We start from the raw sequence: 16,433 nt of genomic DNA on the forward strand, positions 1-16,433 counted from the left end.
TTTCTAACACCTTTTTGATCCAATCTTCTTCTTTCTTCCTTTCTGTTTGTAATGTACTCCTAAATAATTTCTCATTGTCCTTTAGAAGCCGAAAAGGGAGTTCCCAGCAAAAGACCCACATAAGAGCTAATTTATCTTCAGTGTAATAGGAATGTATATAAGGAATTACTCCATTATTGCTGATACCACTTCTTTGTTATTTTGTCAATGTTAGTAAGTCACTCCAGACTCTGTCCATAATTTACTGTTAATAGAGTATGATTTCTCTTGGCAATAGTAATCACTCTTGTCTTGAATGATGGATTATGATAGATGAGGCATTCATTATCATCAGAGATTGCTTCAAATGTAGGTAGCGATGCACACAACAATTAGTCACCAAGACTACCTTGTTTTCCATGATGGGTACACGAATAACTTGGATTGACTCTTGATTGACTTAACTCTGCACGATGAAATTTGTATCTCTGAATAATCTGCAAGACTATCTCTAACAGAATACACAAATCTTCAAATATAATGAGTGGATGTAATCTCTATTTGCTAAGGTTATACAATCCTCCTTGAGAGTCCTTGTTCACTTAGGAAATTGACATATCCTCGTGCTCCAGACTCTTATTTGATATTGCCTTGATATAATTGCGCATCAATGGCAATGATGCCTGGTGTTTCAGTTTCCCTGATTGGTTCTTCTCCATTGGATATCAACCCTCACTACAATAGTTTCGACTGATAACATAAATGTGTTATTTGTCATTTTATGCTATCAACAAATGCACCATTATGACAATATTGGACCAATCAAAATTATCATCTTTTGTAGATCAATATCAAAGATCCTGATCACTGGTGAATCAAAGCATCAAATCCTAATTATACAAATACCCAACCCATGACTTTTATATCTGATTATATGTACTGTGACATACATGACATAGTTATCATTATCACGTAGATTTTCACACTGATTTGCGACTTTCATATCTTTGACGATATCATTATTTCTAGCTTGGCACACACAACAATATCTATCCTTGTCATTGGCAACTTTCAATCATAGCTGATTGTATATGCTCAACAATGTCAAATACTATCATTATTATCTTGGCATGATAGTACTCCATGATCCCGTGAATCCTACTAGGCATGCATGTTAGTTACATATTTGTGATCAGGTGGCAATTACATATCTATATCAGAGATAGGCATCATCAATACCATTGCAGTGAGATATATCTAGTGCATAATCATTATTCCATCGTGTTGATGTTTGGTAGCTTCAGTCGGATAAAAATATGGCTATATATAATTACATATGAGATATAAGTTTATTATATTAGAGAAATTAATTTAATAATATAATAATATAATAATATAATAATATAATAATATATATAAAAAACTATTATTATATTTATTATTATATTAATTGCCAAATTAACGAACATGGGACATGTCTCTTCTTCGCCTTTGCTCATTATAAATAAGAGGTTGCTGACATTTGGAAAACACATACCAAGAATATGGCAGTGCTTAGTACACTTGCAGCGATCCTCGAAATTCAACATGGTATCAGAGTTGGGCTGTAAATGCAAAGAAAGGACCTAGGAACCAGTCGGGCAATAGCAAAAAGAGCAATGTTCTCAAAATAAGAATCTTTTCAAAGTTCCTGGTATTTTATTGGGTTAAATAATTGCAGACCCCTATTTGAATGGTATCAAACTAACATTTCCGGAGGAGGAACATCGAGACTTCCCGAAACATGGTATATTTCATATCGAAGAAACTGAATTATTAGGCTCTCTGCATACCATCCAATTAGATTATCTGATACATACTATATGGTGAAGAGATATCAGTTGGAGATATACTTACACATGTTCGGAGTGTAGTAGACAGGAGTTATAAAATTTGGTTTCATTCATTAACGAATGGGGGAACATCGATAGGTACTCTTGAAGACATCTGTCAGAAATGGTGATGAATGGAATAAAGAGGAATCTACAGAAGGAAGGACACAGGTCCCTTATGGTAGTCCATTTCATAAACTTGGCTGAGAATTGAAATAAGGAAGTTGTCACTGTCCTTGTATCTCCCAATCAGTAGACACAAAGATAGTAAAATTGACTAAGGTGTAAAATCAAATATGGCAACAATCCCTTCAATCATGAAGTAAGATCTTCGTTTGACAACCATTATGGAATACAATGGACTGTGCGTAGAAGATAATGAAGGTAACCATTCACTAGACTATAAAGATCTTGTAGAATGGAGGAGAAGTCTGATATCCTATTATTTAGAAGAAAGAGATTATAATTATAATTTATATTCTTCAAGGGAGACAAGAGAAAGGAATTGAATCACCTACAATACTATCCAAGTGAAGGAGAGGGAAAGGCATCTACGTAGCCTTGGACCCAATATAAAATAAGATTATTAATGGACATAATATATGGTTGTGGTCATTAGTAGGTGACAATTCACTGTAAGTTAGTTGGGTTACTGTTGCGAACCATGACAGTCTGGATAATGGATGTTAATAGCCAAATCAACTAGGTATGAAGGATGAACAAGCACATGGGAAATACATGGATGACTATGTACTATGATCATTGATATAAGTCAAAGATCTTAGTACATTGAATCAGCAAAGAGGGAGTAGTGCAGAAAAAAAACAAAAAAAAGCCATATTACTTCTAAATATTATTTCAAAATGATTGATAATCTGTGCTATGACAAGAAATTAATATTCAATGAGGACTATTATTGGACTAATAAGCTTATCGTGCTAGGGGCACTCTTTGGAGTTATTGAGAGTTGTAATTTATGAGCGAGTTTGACACATTCATCTGAAGGAGTAGATAGAGGGTATGTTTTAGTTGATCTTTGAAGATCTTAATCATATCAGATTAAGGAAACTTTGGTTGAGGAGCTTAGAGGAGTTTGAAAGTCCTTATGTGTGACTATATGACTTTAATATGCCTACCCCCTGTGTACATCATGAGGAAGTGACGACTTCTGAATGATTATCACCTGTATGTACAGAAGTTTTTTAAAGGTGATAATCTTACAATAGCTTAATTTTCTATTATGATGGATATCTTATGATGTCTATGCAGGTCATGATAGATTATACTTTGCATGGTGGATTTTTATATGGTAAGCATTATGAGAATGCGTGTGGACATACCTTGTAAAGATTTTTTGAGTATATGGTGAATGTTATGCAAATTAATGTTCTAGAGGCCATCACACAAAATATGTGGTGAATATCATACGACTTGATGTCTTGGAGGCCATTACTTATAGTACTTGGTGAATATCTTGCGTCTCATTTTGGAGGCCATTACTCAAAGAGTATTTGGTGAATATCATATGTTGATATTTTGGAGACCGATACTTAATTGTGATATCAAAATGGTGAATATCATATGTTGATGTAAAGTAGATCATTACCTTATTGAGTACACGGTGAATATCAAATGTTGATATCCTAGAGACCACTACTGAGAGTATTTTGTGAATATCATATGTTGATATTCTGAATGCCAATACTTATGATGTCAAATGTGATATCAAAAGAGTGGAAATCTTATGATTAAAGATTTCCTTAATGTGTCATTCCTAAAGATAGCCAATGGTGTAATATCTGTCTCGTATTTATCCTCCCTATCTAAGACCGAGTGTTGATGTTTGGTAGCTTCAGTCGGATAAACCTATGGCTATATATAATTATATATGAGATATAATTACATATGAGATATAAGTTTATTATAGGAGAGAAAATAATTTAATAATAACAATCTATATATATATATATATATATAAAACTATGATTATATTTATTATTATATTAATTGTCAAATTAACGAATAAACACGTCCCTTCATGGGACATGTCTCTTCTTAGCCTTTTCTCATTATAAATAAGAGGTCTCTGTCATTTGGAAAACACATACCAAGAATATGGCAGTGCTTAGTACATTTGTAGTGATCCTCAGAACTTAACACATCGAGCCTAATCTCTTGTACCAGTGACTTCATATTTCATCACTACATCTTCTGCAATCTTCTTCAATACACAACATTCATCCTACACTCATAGGCTTCTTGTTCACATGCATTGCAATGATGACTTCATCATCAGATCCACATTGATTGATTTGGGTACATATGGCAATCGAACATTCACTGTGGTCATTCATCCTTGACAGCAGCTCCTACATGACATCTGATATGTGCATTGCCACCCATGAGTACACAGAGATTGCAAACACCACTGCGTTTTCCATAGGTCAGAATCAACATAGTTGCTACACCGGAGGGATACAATATTGAGTATGTCTCACCATATCATAATCGGTGATGATTTTACAGTCATTACTGCAACTGACTCACAGATTGTGAGGATTTTTTATTCCCCAATCAAATATGTACATTATCTAGGGTGTCGTAGATGTTTTCTAATGGTTCAGTGACTTCAGTCAATGCATACTTTGCGTGGTCAGTTATGGAGGGATTCTCAACAATGCACTCGCACAAATGGTTCATAGACTCCATTGATGTATGTGCAGATGCAAAGCTCTTATATCAGCAACCAAGGAATATGCGGAGGTCAAAATTTATTGCTCGGATCGTGTTCTGTAGACAAGGCATCGTCTCAGTGACGATTTGAAAGAGAAATTTTAGTATTGAGCTTGTTCTGTTAGGCAATGAATAACACAGCTGTGAATTAACTCTCTGTAATAGCCTCTAGAAAAAAAAAAATAGAAAAACCTCTGAAATCTTAGAGTCCTGGAAGAGAACCTGCTCTGATACCATGTTAACGATCTCATTGCATGTATATTTCAATTCACCTTAGAGGAATATTCAATCTTCCTAAATTTATGTTGACGGTGCCCCGTAGCCAAGGGACACCAATTTTCATTATGGTGTAATTATAATTATTATATTATTAAATAATATAAACTTTATCAATATAATAATGATTATATTATTATATAATCTAATAATTATATAATATAATAATTATCTTTTCAATTTCATATATAATTATTGTTAATGCAATAATTATATTATCGTGAACTCTATTGTCGGTCTGAACGAATCTGACCATAGCTACAATAATATCAACACCTATGAGTTTATTTACAGCTTCCATTTGAATCACTGAATTTTGATATTGTATGAAAAGAGGCATGCTGAAAATACTGCCTAGTAGTCACTATCGTGGTGGTTGATTGAAGAAAAACAGAAAGATTTTAAACTATAAGGTAACTAAAGAGTTCATATGGTAGTAGCAAAGTGGTAGAAAATATCTCAATCAAATATTCATTTGGAAGAAGTGTAGAGATGGTGAACAACCAATTATTTGAGTTTGAAGTCCCACTTTTGTTGATACATAATATAACATTCTATAAAGGGCATCTTTGACTTCGACTATATGTATTTGAACTGCAGTTTGATATTCCATGAAAGGGAAATAAATTTTGATGATTGGTCAGACCACCATTTAAATTATGATCAAATTATAATACATATACCAAATTTCTTGAAAACTCAAACCAACCATTGAGCTTTCTCATTCAATGTCATTTGTGCATGAGAAAACTTTTTGTTTTATACCTACTACTCAAGCTACTTATCTGTAAAAGTGGGTGTAATTAATGAATATATTCCATGGTGCATCAGTCAGTATAGGATCTATTTAATAAGTTATGTTGATCCTTGTTTGTTAAAGAAGGAAAAATTCAAAAAATACAATACCGAAAGCCTCTATCCCATTTTGGGCTATTTGCAAACAACTACTGGTTTATGACTATTATAAATTCAGGTTACACCACACACTAGGGGCTTTAGATGAAACTCCTTCCTATCATTTTTATGGTGAAGGAACCTATGAGTAAAGTACTGGCTCATGCCCAAATAAAATTAGAACTATTCTATCGTGATGGAATCCTACCAGCAAGAAACTTTTCATGATTGAAGTAATACTAGATTTACACAGTTTCCATTACTTGGCAACCTGATATTGGAAATAGTTTTACATTTGTGCTTCACCCAACAGGGATGCGTTGGAATTGAAGCAACCTTCATGCATACACAAAAAAGAGTACATTGTTAATTCGGATGTCCTTGTGTTACCTTCTTTTGTGAGGAGCCCCTTTCAAGTTTCATCTATCTATGTCCAGCCAAATGGACTGTTAAGTGTAAATCTTGAAAGGAAATCAACGCTATTAGATTTCCACAATCCATATGATGCTGCTCTGTTCTTCTTGAAAGGAAATGTTAAGAAGAGAGAAGGAAATTAACCACCATATGCTCAAGCAAGCACATCAAATTATGCGAACAACGTGTTTGTTCTCCTTTATCAATAGGTAGGAGGTAAAAACTGTTTGGGTTGCTGATTTTCTCCATGATTCAGATTGATACTTAATTTGTCATTGTTGAATTTTTTTCTTAGATTTTGCAATGAGGATTCTTGCTTGTGAGAAACATGGAGAAAAAGGAGAGCATGATATTTTAGTTTATTTTCTGTAATGCATGGAATCTATGTGTGTGTGTGTGTGTCCATTACTGATGCCATGCTTTTAATAGCATGGCCAAATTGTTTTCTATCTTGGTGTTAGAAGCAAGTATAAATTGACTAGTAATAACTTGTTTTATTTGAATTTGTTTTCATTTACTTGTGTCAACAATTTTCTATTGTGCAGAATTTCCCTTGGTGCAGAAGAAAATTATTGACTTCTTTAGAATTCAGCGACCTCTTAAAATTTTTTCAGGTACTTACTTTGCCTCATGTGAGATAGAAGGGGGAATCATTGATATTCATTTGTCAAAAAGCTTAACTTTACCTTCTTATCATATATAATTAAATAATAAATCACATAATTGTTTTTGTTATCTTCAAAATTCTTTAGTTTTTATTACAGAATAGAGATCACTGTTTCCAAAGCATATAGTACAGCTTGTTGAAATTGCTGTCACATTTTGGTTGAGTAATTCCATTCAGATATTGTTCGAGGGCACATAATACACAGTTCATTTCTTGGAAAAGATGCAATACTTTGTCGATTCTCTTTTGCAAGCATTCTTTGTAATGCTACCCTTTTCCAATCATCTGCTGCTTGCTCGTGTGTTCTTGGTTTATGGTTGAATATACAGATGGGGTCACCCTTCTCAGTTGTACTTATTATTGCTACAGATTATTGAGCCCAACTAGAACCAAGTGAAACAAAAATGTTTTTCTTGAAGGTGTTTGACTAGGTATAACCAGAGGCATTGGTTGTGTGAATGGGCATACAGATTTGTTAGGTATTGCAATGTCATAGTTTGGGATAATAAAGGATATTGCATGTTGTATTCCTAATCAAAGATGTGTTTGCAATATAAACTTTGTATAATTGTAATAGTGTTATTTAGGTTTTGGATTTTACATGGATTGTATTAATGTTCCTCAGTATGAGCGGTTGTCAGACAAGTGTCCATTCGATATATGCCATTGGACAAAAATCCATGCTTGTAGTTAGACATATATGAGTTGAGATCTTTTAATTATTCTGTCATGTCCCCAAATTTTGATGTAATAATTAAATTAAATTAATTAATTAATTGGTCCCAAAATTTAAATAATATAATAAAATGACCTTTAATTAGTTACTTTAATTAATTAATATGGGGCCCAAGTTAATAATATTTGTATTTGTGGTTCCGATTGATTTAGCATATCTTGGACCCATTTTTATTTTAATTGTTTCCGTAGAACCTTCGAAAGTTCCTCCAAAGGGTATTTAAGCACGACATGCAGGTAGTGGTGGATATACGATTTGGATTGTATTTTCTTATATTGCAAATTCTAGTTGGGATTCTTTGTTGTTCGCCATTTCGGAAGTGAAAGATCTTCCCTACTTGGCTATTCTGGTTTCAGTGGGATTCAACCCTCACCTATTCCATTTATGTATTACTTGCTTTGATCTGACAAATTCACACACTATCTTTGTTTGCATATACATATATCTATATATGGAATTAGTTTGCAATACTTGTACTGACATTAATAGGCATTTTTGGCGAATATATTTACATTGTCCTGGCATTTCACATTATAACTCAATCCGTGGTGAAGCATCCGTCAATCATCCCCCTCCCTGCCTTGTATTCCGTATGGTCCTCCAACACACTTGTTCCACATGCCCATAACATCATACCATTGTACGGTCTTATTACACCTTCTTCACTGTCGTAAGGACATCCCTCTTAGGCCGTATGACTTGTTTTCCCTTGTAACGTACGGACACCTCCTCACCCATACCGTACGCCCAAATCCACTACTCTCACTGTATGTCCATCCCATTCCATATTTCGTACGGACATCAAATCTTCCCCATGGTGCATAGTGTCACCAACTGTACGGACTTCACCAACCGTATGAGCTTCACCAACCGTACGGACCTCTGCCTCCCCCGTGCAACTAGTATCAACATTGTACGGTCACTTACATCCACCATACACCAAGTTGATGCCATACTATTGATGATCGAATTGCCATAGACACCATTTAGAATTGCACACATACAGATCGAAGTTGTTTCCTACGTCCAATCCAAGTACAAAACATTACAATGACATCAGAGCAATTGCCTTCAGATCGAGATCCCCTTCAAATCAAGTTCCCGCTTGGAACTAGATCCCCTTCGGGTTGAGATTCCCTTTGGACCGAGTTCCCTTTCAGACCAAGATTCCCTTCGGATCAAGATTCTCTTCGAATCAAGATTCCCTTTGGATTGAGGTCCCCTTCAGATTGAGATTGCCTTCAGACAGAGGTTCCCTTCGGGCTGAGATCTCCTTCGAGTCGAGATAGCTTTTAGAGAAATTGCCTTCGGGACATTACAGTGGTATAAGAGCAATTGCCTTTGGGTCGAGATCCCCTTCGGGAAGTCATTGCATTCGGGTCGAGATCAACTTCACGTCGAGTTTGCCTTCGGAACATTACATATTCTTACTGGTTGTATTGTTCTTTGTGTTTCTAGAAAATATTTCACACATTTTGTGACGTAATAATAAAGCATCACATGCCTTCTCTATTTTGTGGTGATATTTGCTCTATATTTTTCTTTGTGTGTATATGTGTTTACATTTTCTATACTACAATTGGGCACCATTACTTGTGAGGATTTGGATTGGGTTAGATTAAGACGGCGTCTTTATAAGTGGAAACTTTGAAGCAAGATGAAAGTAGTTTTGGAGGTTCTTCATTGAAGAGATTCATAGCTTATTAGATATGTTGAGCCACTTAAGATGCCACAAAAACTTCTAAGCCAACCAAATGACATGTTAAAGGAACAAGAGCTTCAAAGTTGCACGACATTGTATAAGGCACCATGGCATGATCTACTACCATAAATCGAGAATAGGTGTGGCTAATAGCCTTGTTCTATTGTATTGCAATGGAACTTGTTAGTATTTATGCAATGGTATTGCAATATGAAATGGGTAAATATAGACATATAGAAGAATAACGATGAAACTATAGGGAGGATATAGATTGGGGAAGACAAATGAGTATAGAGATAGATAGATAGATCAGTCAAGATAGGAGAGTATAGAGTGTAAAGAAAAGAGTAAGAAACATTGTGGCTTCAAAGTTCTAAACTATGTGATACTTGATATGAATAAAAGGATCGAGTTATGTTAAATGCTTTCCACTATAGGGATATTTGCCCATGTTAATTAAACCACTTTTCAATTCTTGTAATAGTCTATTAAGGGAATACAACCTGTTTACTTAGTTATATGTAGTGTTATCTCTAACTAGGCTCAAAGATGTCATAAGTTGGATTAAAATACCCAACTTATGCTACTATTTGGAAGAAATGGAGTTATAAGGGCTAATTTTTTTTAATGAATAGTCCCTTTATATTAATAAAAATATTAAATTACATATTCACAAAAGAAGGGGCTGGAGGATACAAGAATCACTCCGTGAGAGTTCAAACGACCAGAGGTCGAAGACTTAACTACTCATCAAAAAAAATATAAGAAGCTCTTAGGTTGCAAGAGCAGTGCCAACCAAGGGGGGAGGATCTCGATCATCAGAACCCCAAACATCAGCGGGGCTAGTGGGTGGCTCAAGAGGAGCCCACCCGTCAGCATCATCATCAATTTTTTCTTTTTCTTTATCTTCCTCCACCCTGGGAGGATAAATAGGCAAGTCTAGCCGTGGAAAAGACCACTTGGGATCCTTGCTGGAGGAGGGCCTACCAACAACAGGAGAGACAGGAGGAGCAACTAGAGACCAACCAGAACTGCGCTTCGAGGGAGGAGAGACCGGGTGTGTATAGCCTCCAAAGCCACCATTCAGAGAACAATGAGGAGGCTGTGACCTGTGGGTGTGAGAGCAGCAAGTAGAAGAGCTACCCCTTGGCAACCAGAGGATGACGTACGGTTTGCCAAAGCAGTTTTAGTCAGCACCCTAGCCATCATGCATGGTGTGCAATGTTATGATGCAGATTCAAGAATTGACAAGGTAGCTCTAGAGGTGGCCTACCTTTTCGGAAGATTTTGGCTCATTGGGGGAATAGGGGCTAATTCAAGAGGCTTAATGGGTAGAAAAGTTGGAGCCCTACAAACCAATCTAGAAAGAGATGTGTTGGCTGAAGTTTTTTTCACCTCTGGAACAATGGACTATGAAGACACATTCAGGAATAAATCTGTGAAATTCACAACCTTGTTTGGAACCTAGTGAGAACAAATATAATGATTGGTTGATGGTCATGTTATCATTACTCTTGGCTTGCTGGTGATATGTGGCATAATATTCACACAAAAAATGACATTAATATATACTTCATTACTTAATTAGGGAAATACTCTAAATTATCGATTAGGGTTCGGGGACGGATTTGGGTTGGAGTTCAGGTTTGTGGGTTCAGGCAATTTTTTTCTTCCCATTTGGGTTTGTGGGTGCGTTTGTGAGTGTGTGTGTGTATGCATTATACATACAAAAAAACAAGAGAAACGTGCATAATTGCAAAACTTAGTCATTTCATAGTATGAATAGATATTGCTTGATCATTGATCAATGCCAAATGTCAAAGATAAACATTAAATACTTGCTCATTAAGAAATACCCGCACACCAAAATGAGAGAGCAAGAGATTGAAATGTTTTTTATCAGGCTCCTTTTAGTGTTACATAAAGAATAAAATAAAAAACCCATTATTTTTAGCTATTTTATTTCACTTTTTGGACCCTACTGCTGTGGGTCCTCCTGGGTTCGCCTAGATTTGTGCCAACAAGGACCTGGACGGATCTACAGTCCAAAATCTGAACCTTGCCCGAACCCGCAATGAACTCGGACGTGAATCTAGACCCGAGCAACTTAGACCTGAATCTAGGCTGCTGGGTGCAAACCCAATAATAGAGGAAATAATGATCAAAAGAGAGAAGTAGATGTAGTCAATCTTTATACTTGCGAGTCCAAATAAGTTAGAATGCATAGGATGCAAATAGTAGACTTGTGGAGTGCAAGTAGCTAGAGTTTGCATAGATGGCATAATATATATAAAATTTTGTGAGGTTGCTACATATAGCCACAAAGAAGTGTATACCACTTCTTGTATAGAATGTCTAAAAGTTATAGAGAATATTGCAATAGTTGTTGATCTTTCCTTCTTGAAAGAAAGTCCTCATTTGAGAAGAAAAGAGTACTTCTTGGACAAGGGAAGGAATTGCGATAGAGAAAAAAAAGAGAAAAATTGAAACGTTTGACTAGTGAAGAGGAGGTAGTATTGTTTCCAACTTGGACTTTGATTTAGAGTAAGATGATGGTGGTCTTCCTTGTGTAAGGGGCCACAGAAGAGAAGTACCAAATGCATGTGGCAGGGTTTGGGAGGGGACTTTTGAATCTCCTATTTTTGTTGATTGATTTAATAATTCTTGTCAGGTGACTCTTCTTGAGAGCTTGAGCTACTTGTACAGTGATGAAGACAAATCTCATAAGTAGAGGGACAACAAAGAAAGCTAATCGCAGGATTGCTTGTATCGGCATTGCACAAGTTTTTAGACAAGGTTGTAGGGAGGAAACTGACAAAGAGTAGTGTGCCGATTTCCTCACAATCAAAAGTTGTGGAACTTACTATGGAAATCAGAAAGAAGGTCCTATTCTTTATTATAGAACATGTGAATTCATATTGACATTTGAAATGCAAACTAATGAAACATATTGGCATGTGCAAATCTACTTACCTATGAACTTCTTTGCTGATGCATCCAAAAGTGCTTGTGAGGGAAATCTGGCTTGAGAGCATGATCTACTTGTATGGTGATGAAGGAAAATCACATAAGTAGAGGGAAATCAAAGGAAACTAAGGCAAGAATACTTGTATCAACATTGCATAAGTTTTTAGAGAAGGCGGTAGGGAGGAGACTGACAAAGAATAGTGGGTACATGTCCTAAGTATCAAAATTTTGGAAGTTCTATGGAATTGAGAAAGAAGACCTCAACCATTACTATAAAACATGTAACTCATTTGTCATTTTTTGTACACACTAATGAAACATATTGGTTTTGTGTACATCCAACTATCCATAGATGGTTAGCCTTTGATTCGTCAACAATACATACATAAATCCATAAAATCATTTCAGTACTTGAAAGAAGCTGAAGAAGGAAATTTTACATAAAGTCCAAGCTGTTTCTCAACTATAATTAGATAATTCAAACATATTTAAAACTCTAAGAAGGGAAAGGGTGAATTTGTTTACTAATAAACTAGACACTTTCAAAAGTTTCTAGGGAATTTTATGAGAAAGAGCTAGTGGATTATTTGAAGAAGCATTGGTTCGTTAAAGGACTTTTTTACGAAGTTTAAGAAATGACAGTTGTGTTACCAACATTATACTTGGAAGCATAAGTAGATGAAAGTTATGACAACATCAAAAAAGATGAGCAAACCTCAATGAAAGCCCTCATATGTTTATAGTGTGAATTCTTAGGAAAGTGCAATAATACTTGAAGGACATTAAAGAAGTTTGATATACAACCTGTAGGAGAGAAGGAACACTATTTTAATAGCCCCAAGAAGTCTTTTTTAGTACATTCCAAGTGCTGAGCTAATGTGTTAAAGCTTTCTTGTTTAACATAAAGAATAAAGGCACACATTTCTTATTAGTGCATGTTGAAAGTGCAAGCTTCAATTCAATGAAACATAGGTATCTGCTATTTACAAAGTTGCAAACAAGCTCAATTCTGTGCCATAAAAATATTTACTACCTCAAAGACTAGATCTACATGTAGTGTTCTGTTGGTAGTTTTTCCTCCTAGGGACCAACGTGATAGTGTACGGATCTAAGTTTGATCTGGCAACCTAACCCAATTACTGTACTATGCACAAGAGGAGGAGTTGTCCGTATGGTGTTTGAAGCAAGTGGTACCCGTGGCCGTACGGTATCCTTGGCTGTATGCACAAGGTAACAATAGCTAGCCGTACGATGACTTGAATGTACGGGAGGAGCAATAGTTAGACAGTCCGTACGGTATGGTGGCCATACACCAACTGGCCGTACAGAGACAAGAGGTTAATGTCGTATAGATGGAATGGCCGTACTTCAAACTAACAGTGGGAAGTGTATCGAGCCGTATGATCAAACTAGGTGGCCGTATGGTGATCCTAGGAAGATAGTATGGTGAAGGAGTGACGAAATGGAGGGTGAGAAAGGGAGGCTGTACAGTGTATGGTAGTGATTGGAGGTGGACGATTGAAGTTCGTAGGGTGATGCATAGAGCATTTTTGTAGACTAACAGATAGTGTGAACCAATAGCAAGATTTAATGTAGATAAACAACAAATGGAAATACACAGGACAGAGGAGTAGATCAAACCAACATAATGGGTATTTGTAATATGATGATGCTTCGATTTGCCATATCCAAGCGAAGTAATACATGCAACAATGGAATAGGGCGAGGGTTGAATCCCACCGAAACCGCATGAGCCAAATAGGGAAGATCTTTCACTTCCGAAATGGCGAACAACCAGAACTCCAACAGGAATTCGCAGTACAAAGAAATAATCCAAAAGCATACCTAAAGACTATCTATAAGCTGTGCTGAAATACCTGTCGAGAACTTTCCGAGGGTGTACAAAGATAGCCGACGGTGACACAAACTACGGAAACAAAACAAAAATGGGTCCGAGATACATTAAATCAATCAGCCCGTTACAATAGTTTGATAAATGATTTATTTTATAATGGGAACATTACAGTCCTCCCATCCCAAATTTTGCTTGTCCTCAAGCAAATGCAATGCTGGGTGCTGGAGAATGTGCTCGCCCTCCCATGTTGTGTCATCCAATGTCAAGTGTTTCCAATGCACCATATATTCCTTCACCATACGGTTCCGCATGGTCTTGTCACGTACTTCGATGATCTCTACTAGTTCCAATATGAGCTTTCCTTCTTTATAGAGTGGTGGAAAGTCTATGGCTACTGTGAGGTTTTGTCGTACGACCTTCTGTAGGCATGAAACATGGAAGATGTTATGAATACGACTTCCCTCCGGAAGTTCCAGCTCATACGTGACTTCACCAATGCGATGAACTATACGATAGGGGCCATAAAATTGTGGCTTCAATTTTTCTTTTCCCTTTTCCTTCAATGAGGATTGTCGATATGGTTGGAGCCGGAGATAGACCAAATCCTCTACTTCAAAACTCCTTTCCATTCTGTGTCTGTCGACGTACATCTTCTGTTGATTTTGTGCCTGCTGTAGGTTTTCCTTCAAGCATCTTAGTATGTCCTGTCCCTCCTGAAGCCAGTCCCTCACCCTTGGTGCGTGACTATCACCTAGAACTATGTCGATGAAGGAGAGGGGTTCGTACCCGTACAGAGATTTGAAGGGTGCCATTCCAATATACATGTGGTACGTGGTATTGTAGCAATATTCCCCTAGATGTATCCATTTGACCCATGCTCATTGTTGTGCCGAGACGTAGTTCTAAAGGTAACCTTTGAGTCATTTGTTCACAATCTCTGTTTGTCCATCTGTTTGAGGGTGCTAACTAGTACTTGGTGACAATTCTGTCCTTGCCAATTGAAATAGTTTTGTTCAGAAGATATTGATGAATCGCCCATCTTGATCGTGATCACTAACAATGTTTTGGGGTAACTTGTGTAGATGAAAGATTTCTCTAAAAAACAAATTGACAACTTGTGCGGCCTGAAAATCTGAGGGGATGGCGAAGAAGTGTGCATACTTTGTCAATCTGTCAACCACTATGAAAATACAATCCTTTCCGTTCACCTTGAGAAGCCTTGTTATGAAATCCATTGAGATACTTTCCCACTTATGTTCTGGAATCGGTAGAGGTTGTAGTAACTTGGCAAGTAGAGTATGTTTGGATTTGTTTTGCTGGCGGACCGCACACTCTCTTACATACTACAACACATTCCCTTTGAGTCCTTTCCATGAAAACCTCTCCCAATGACTTTTGTAAGTTTTGAGGAAACCCGAGTGTCTTGCCAAGGGTGAGTTGTGTACTTCCTTCAAGATTTTCTGCTTCAATTTGGATTCCGGCACCAAAAATATCCGATTCTTATAGTAGATAATGTTATCCACCACTCTGTACAGATCATCTTGGGTGTTGCCATCCATTAGCTCACAGGCAAATGTGTTTTTGGAGTATTCTACCAACAGATGTGCCTTCCAGTTAGCTGAAATCTAGTTTAATGAGCAGATGGCGGGTTTCCTGGACAAGGCATCTGCAACCACATTGTTCTTCCATTTCACATATTCAATGTCAAAATCAAAAGCCTGAACCTTGCTTACCCATTTTTGTTGCCTTTCGTTCAAGTCCCGTTGCTCCAAAAAATATCTCGAATTGTTGTGATCCGTACGAACAACAAACTTGGCACTGACCAGATAGTACTGGAACTTGGTTAGTACATGTACGATAGCCAACATATCTTTATCATAGATGGAATATAGGCATTCTGTCTGTGTGAGCTTCCAGCTCTCATAAGCTATGGGGTGTCTATCTTGCATCAGTACGGCACCAATGCCTTCTCCAAACGTGTCGCACTCCAAAATGAACGGTTGAGTGAAATTGGGTAATGCAAGTACGGGACAAGTGCTCATTACCTCTTTCAGTTTATCAAAAGTGAGTTGTGCCTTTTCGTTCTGCTAGAAAGACCCCTTGTTAGATCCATTAAGGGTGCGCTGAGCTGAGAAAATCCTTTAACGAACCTCTTTTAATAACTGCACAGTCCAAAAAATCCTCGCAAATCCGTGAGTGATTTTGTGGGAGGCCAATCAAGGATAGCTTGAATCTTCTCTTGATGAATTTGAACTCCATATTTACTGACAACATGCCCCAAGTACAATATTTCTGTCATACCAAATTCACACTTGGATTGCTTGGGGAACAAAGATTGC

General features: G+C 36.7%; 1 protein-coding gene across 5 annotated transcripts in view; it reads left to right on the forward strand.

Moving 5' to 3' along the window:
• The window catches only part of LOC149535309 (histone-lysine N-methyltransferase ATXR6-like), a 223,320-nt gene that overhangs the window by 31,294 nt on the left and 175,593 nt on the right, over positions 1 to 16,433 (forward strand). For all 5 annotated transcript variants that reach the window (XM_089803855.1, XM_089803854.1, XM_089803856.1 and 2 more), the window contains one exon: positions 6,713 to 6,781. In XM_089803855.1, coding sequence (XP_089659981.1) covers positions 6,713 to 6,781 — 69 coding nt within the window. The remainder of the gene's footprint in view (positions 1 to 6,712; positions 6,782 to 16,433) is intronic.

The sequence above is a fragment of the Cupressus sempervirens genome, chromosome 10, assembly GCF_028749045.1.
Source record: "Cupressus sempervirens isolate cs-2001-9-10 chromosome 10, ASM2874904v1, whole genome shotgun sequence".
Classification (NCBI taxonomy): domain Eukaryota; kingdom Viridiplantae; phylum Streptophyta; class Pinopsida; order Cupressales; family Cupressaceae; genus Cupressus; species Cupressus sempervirens.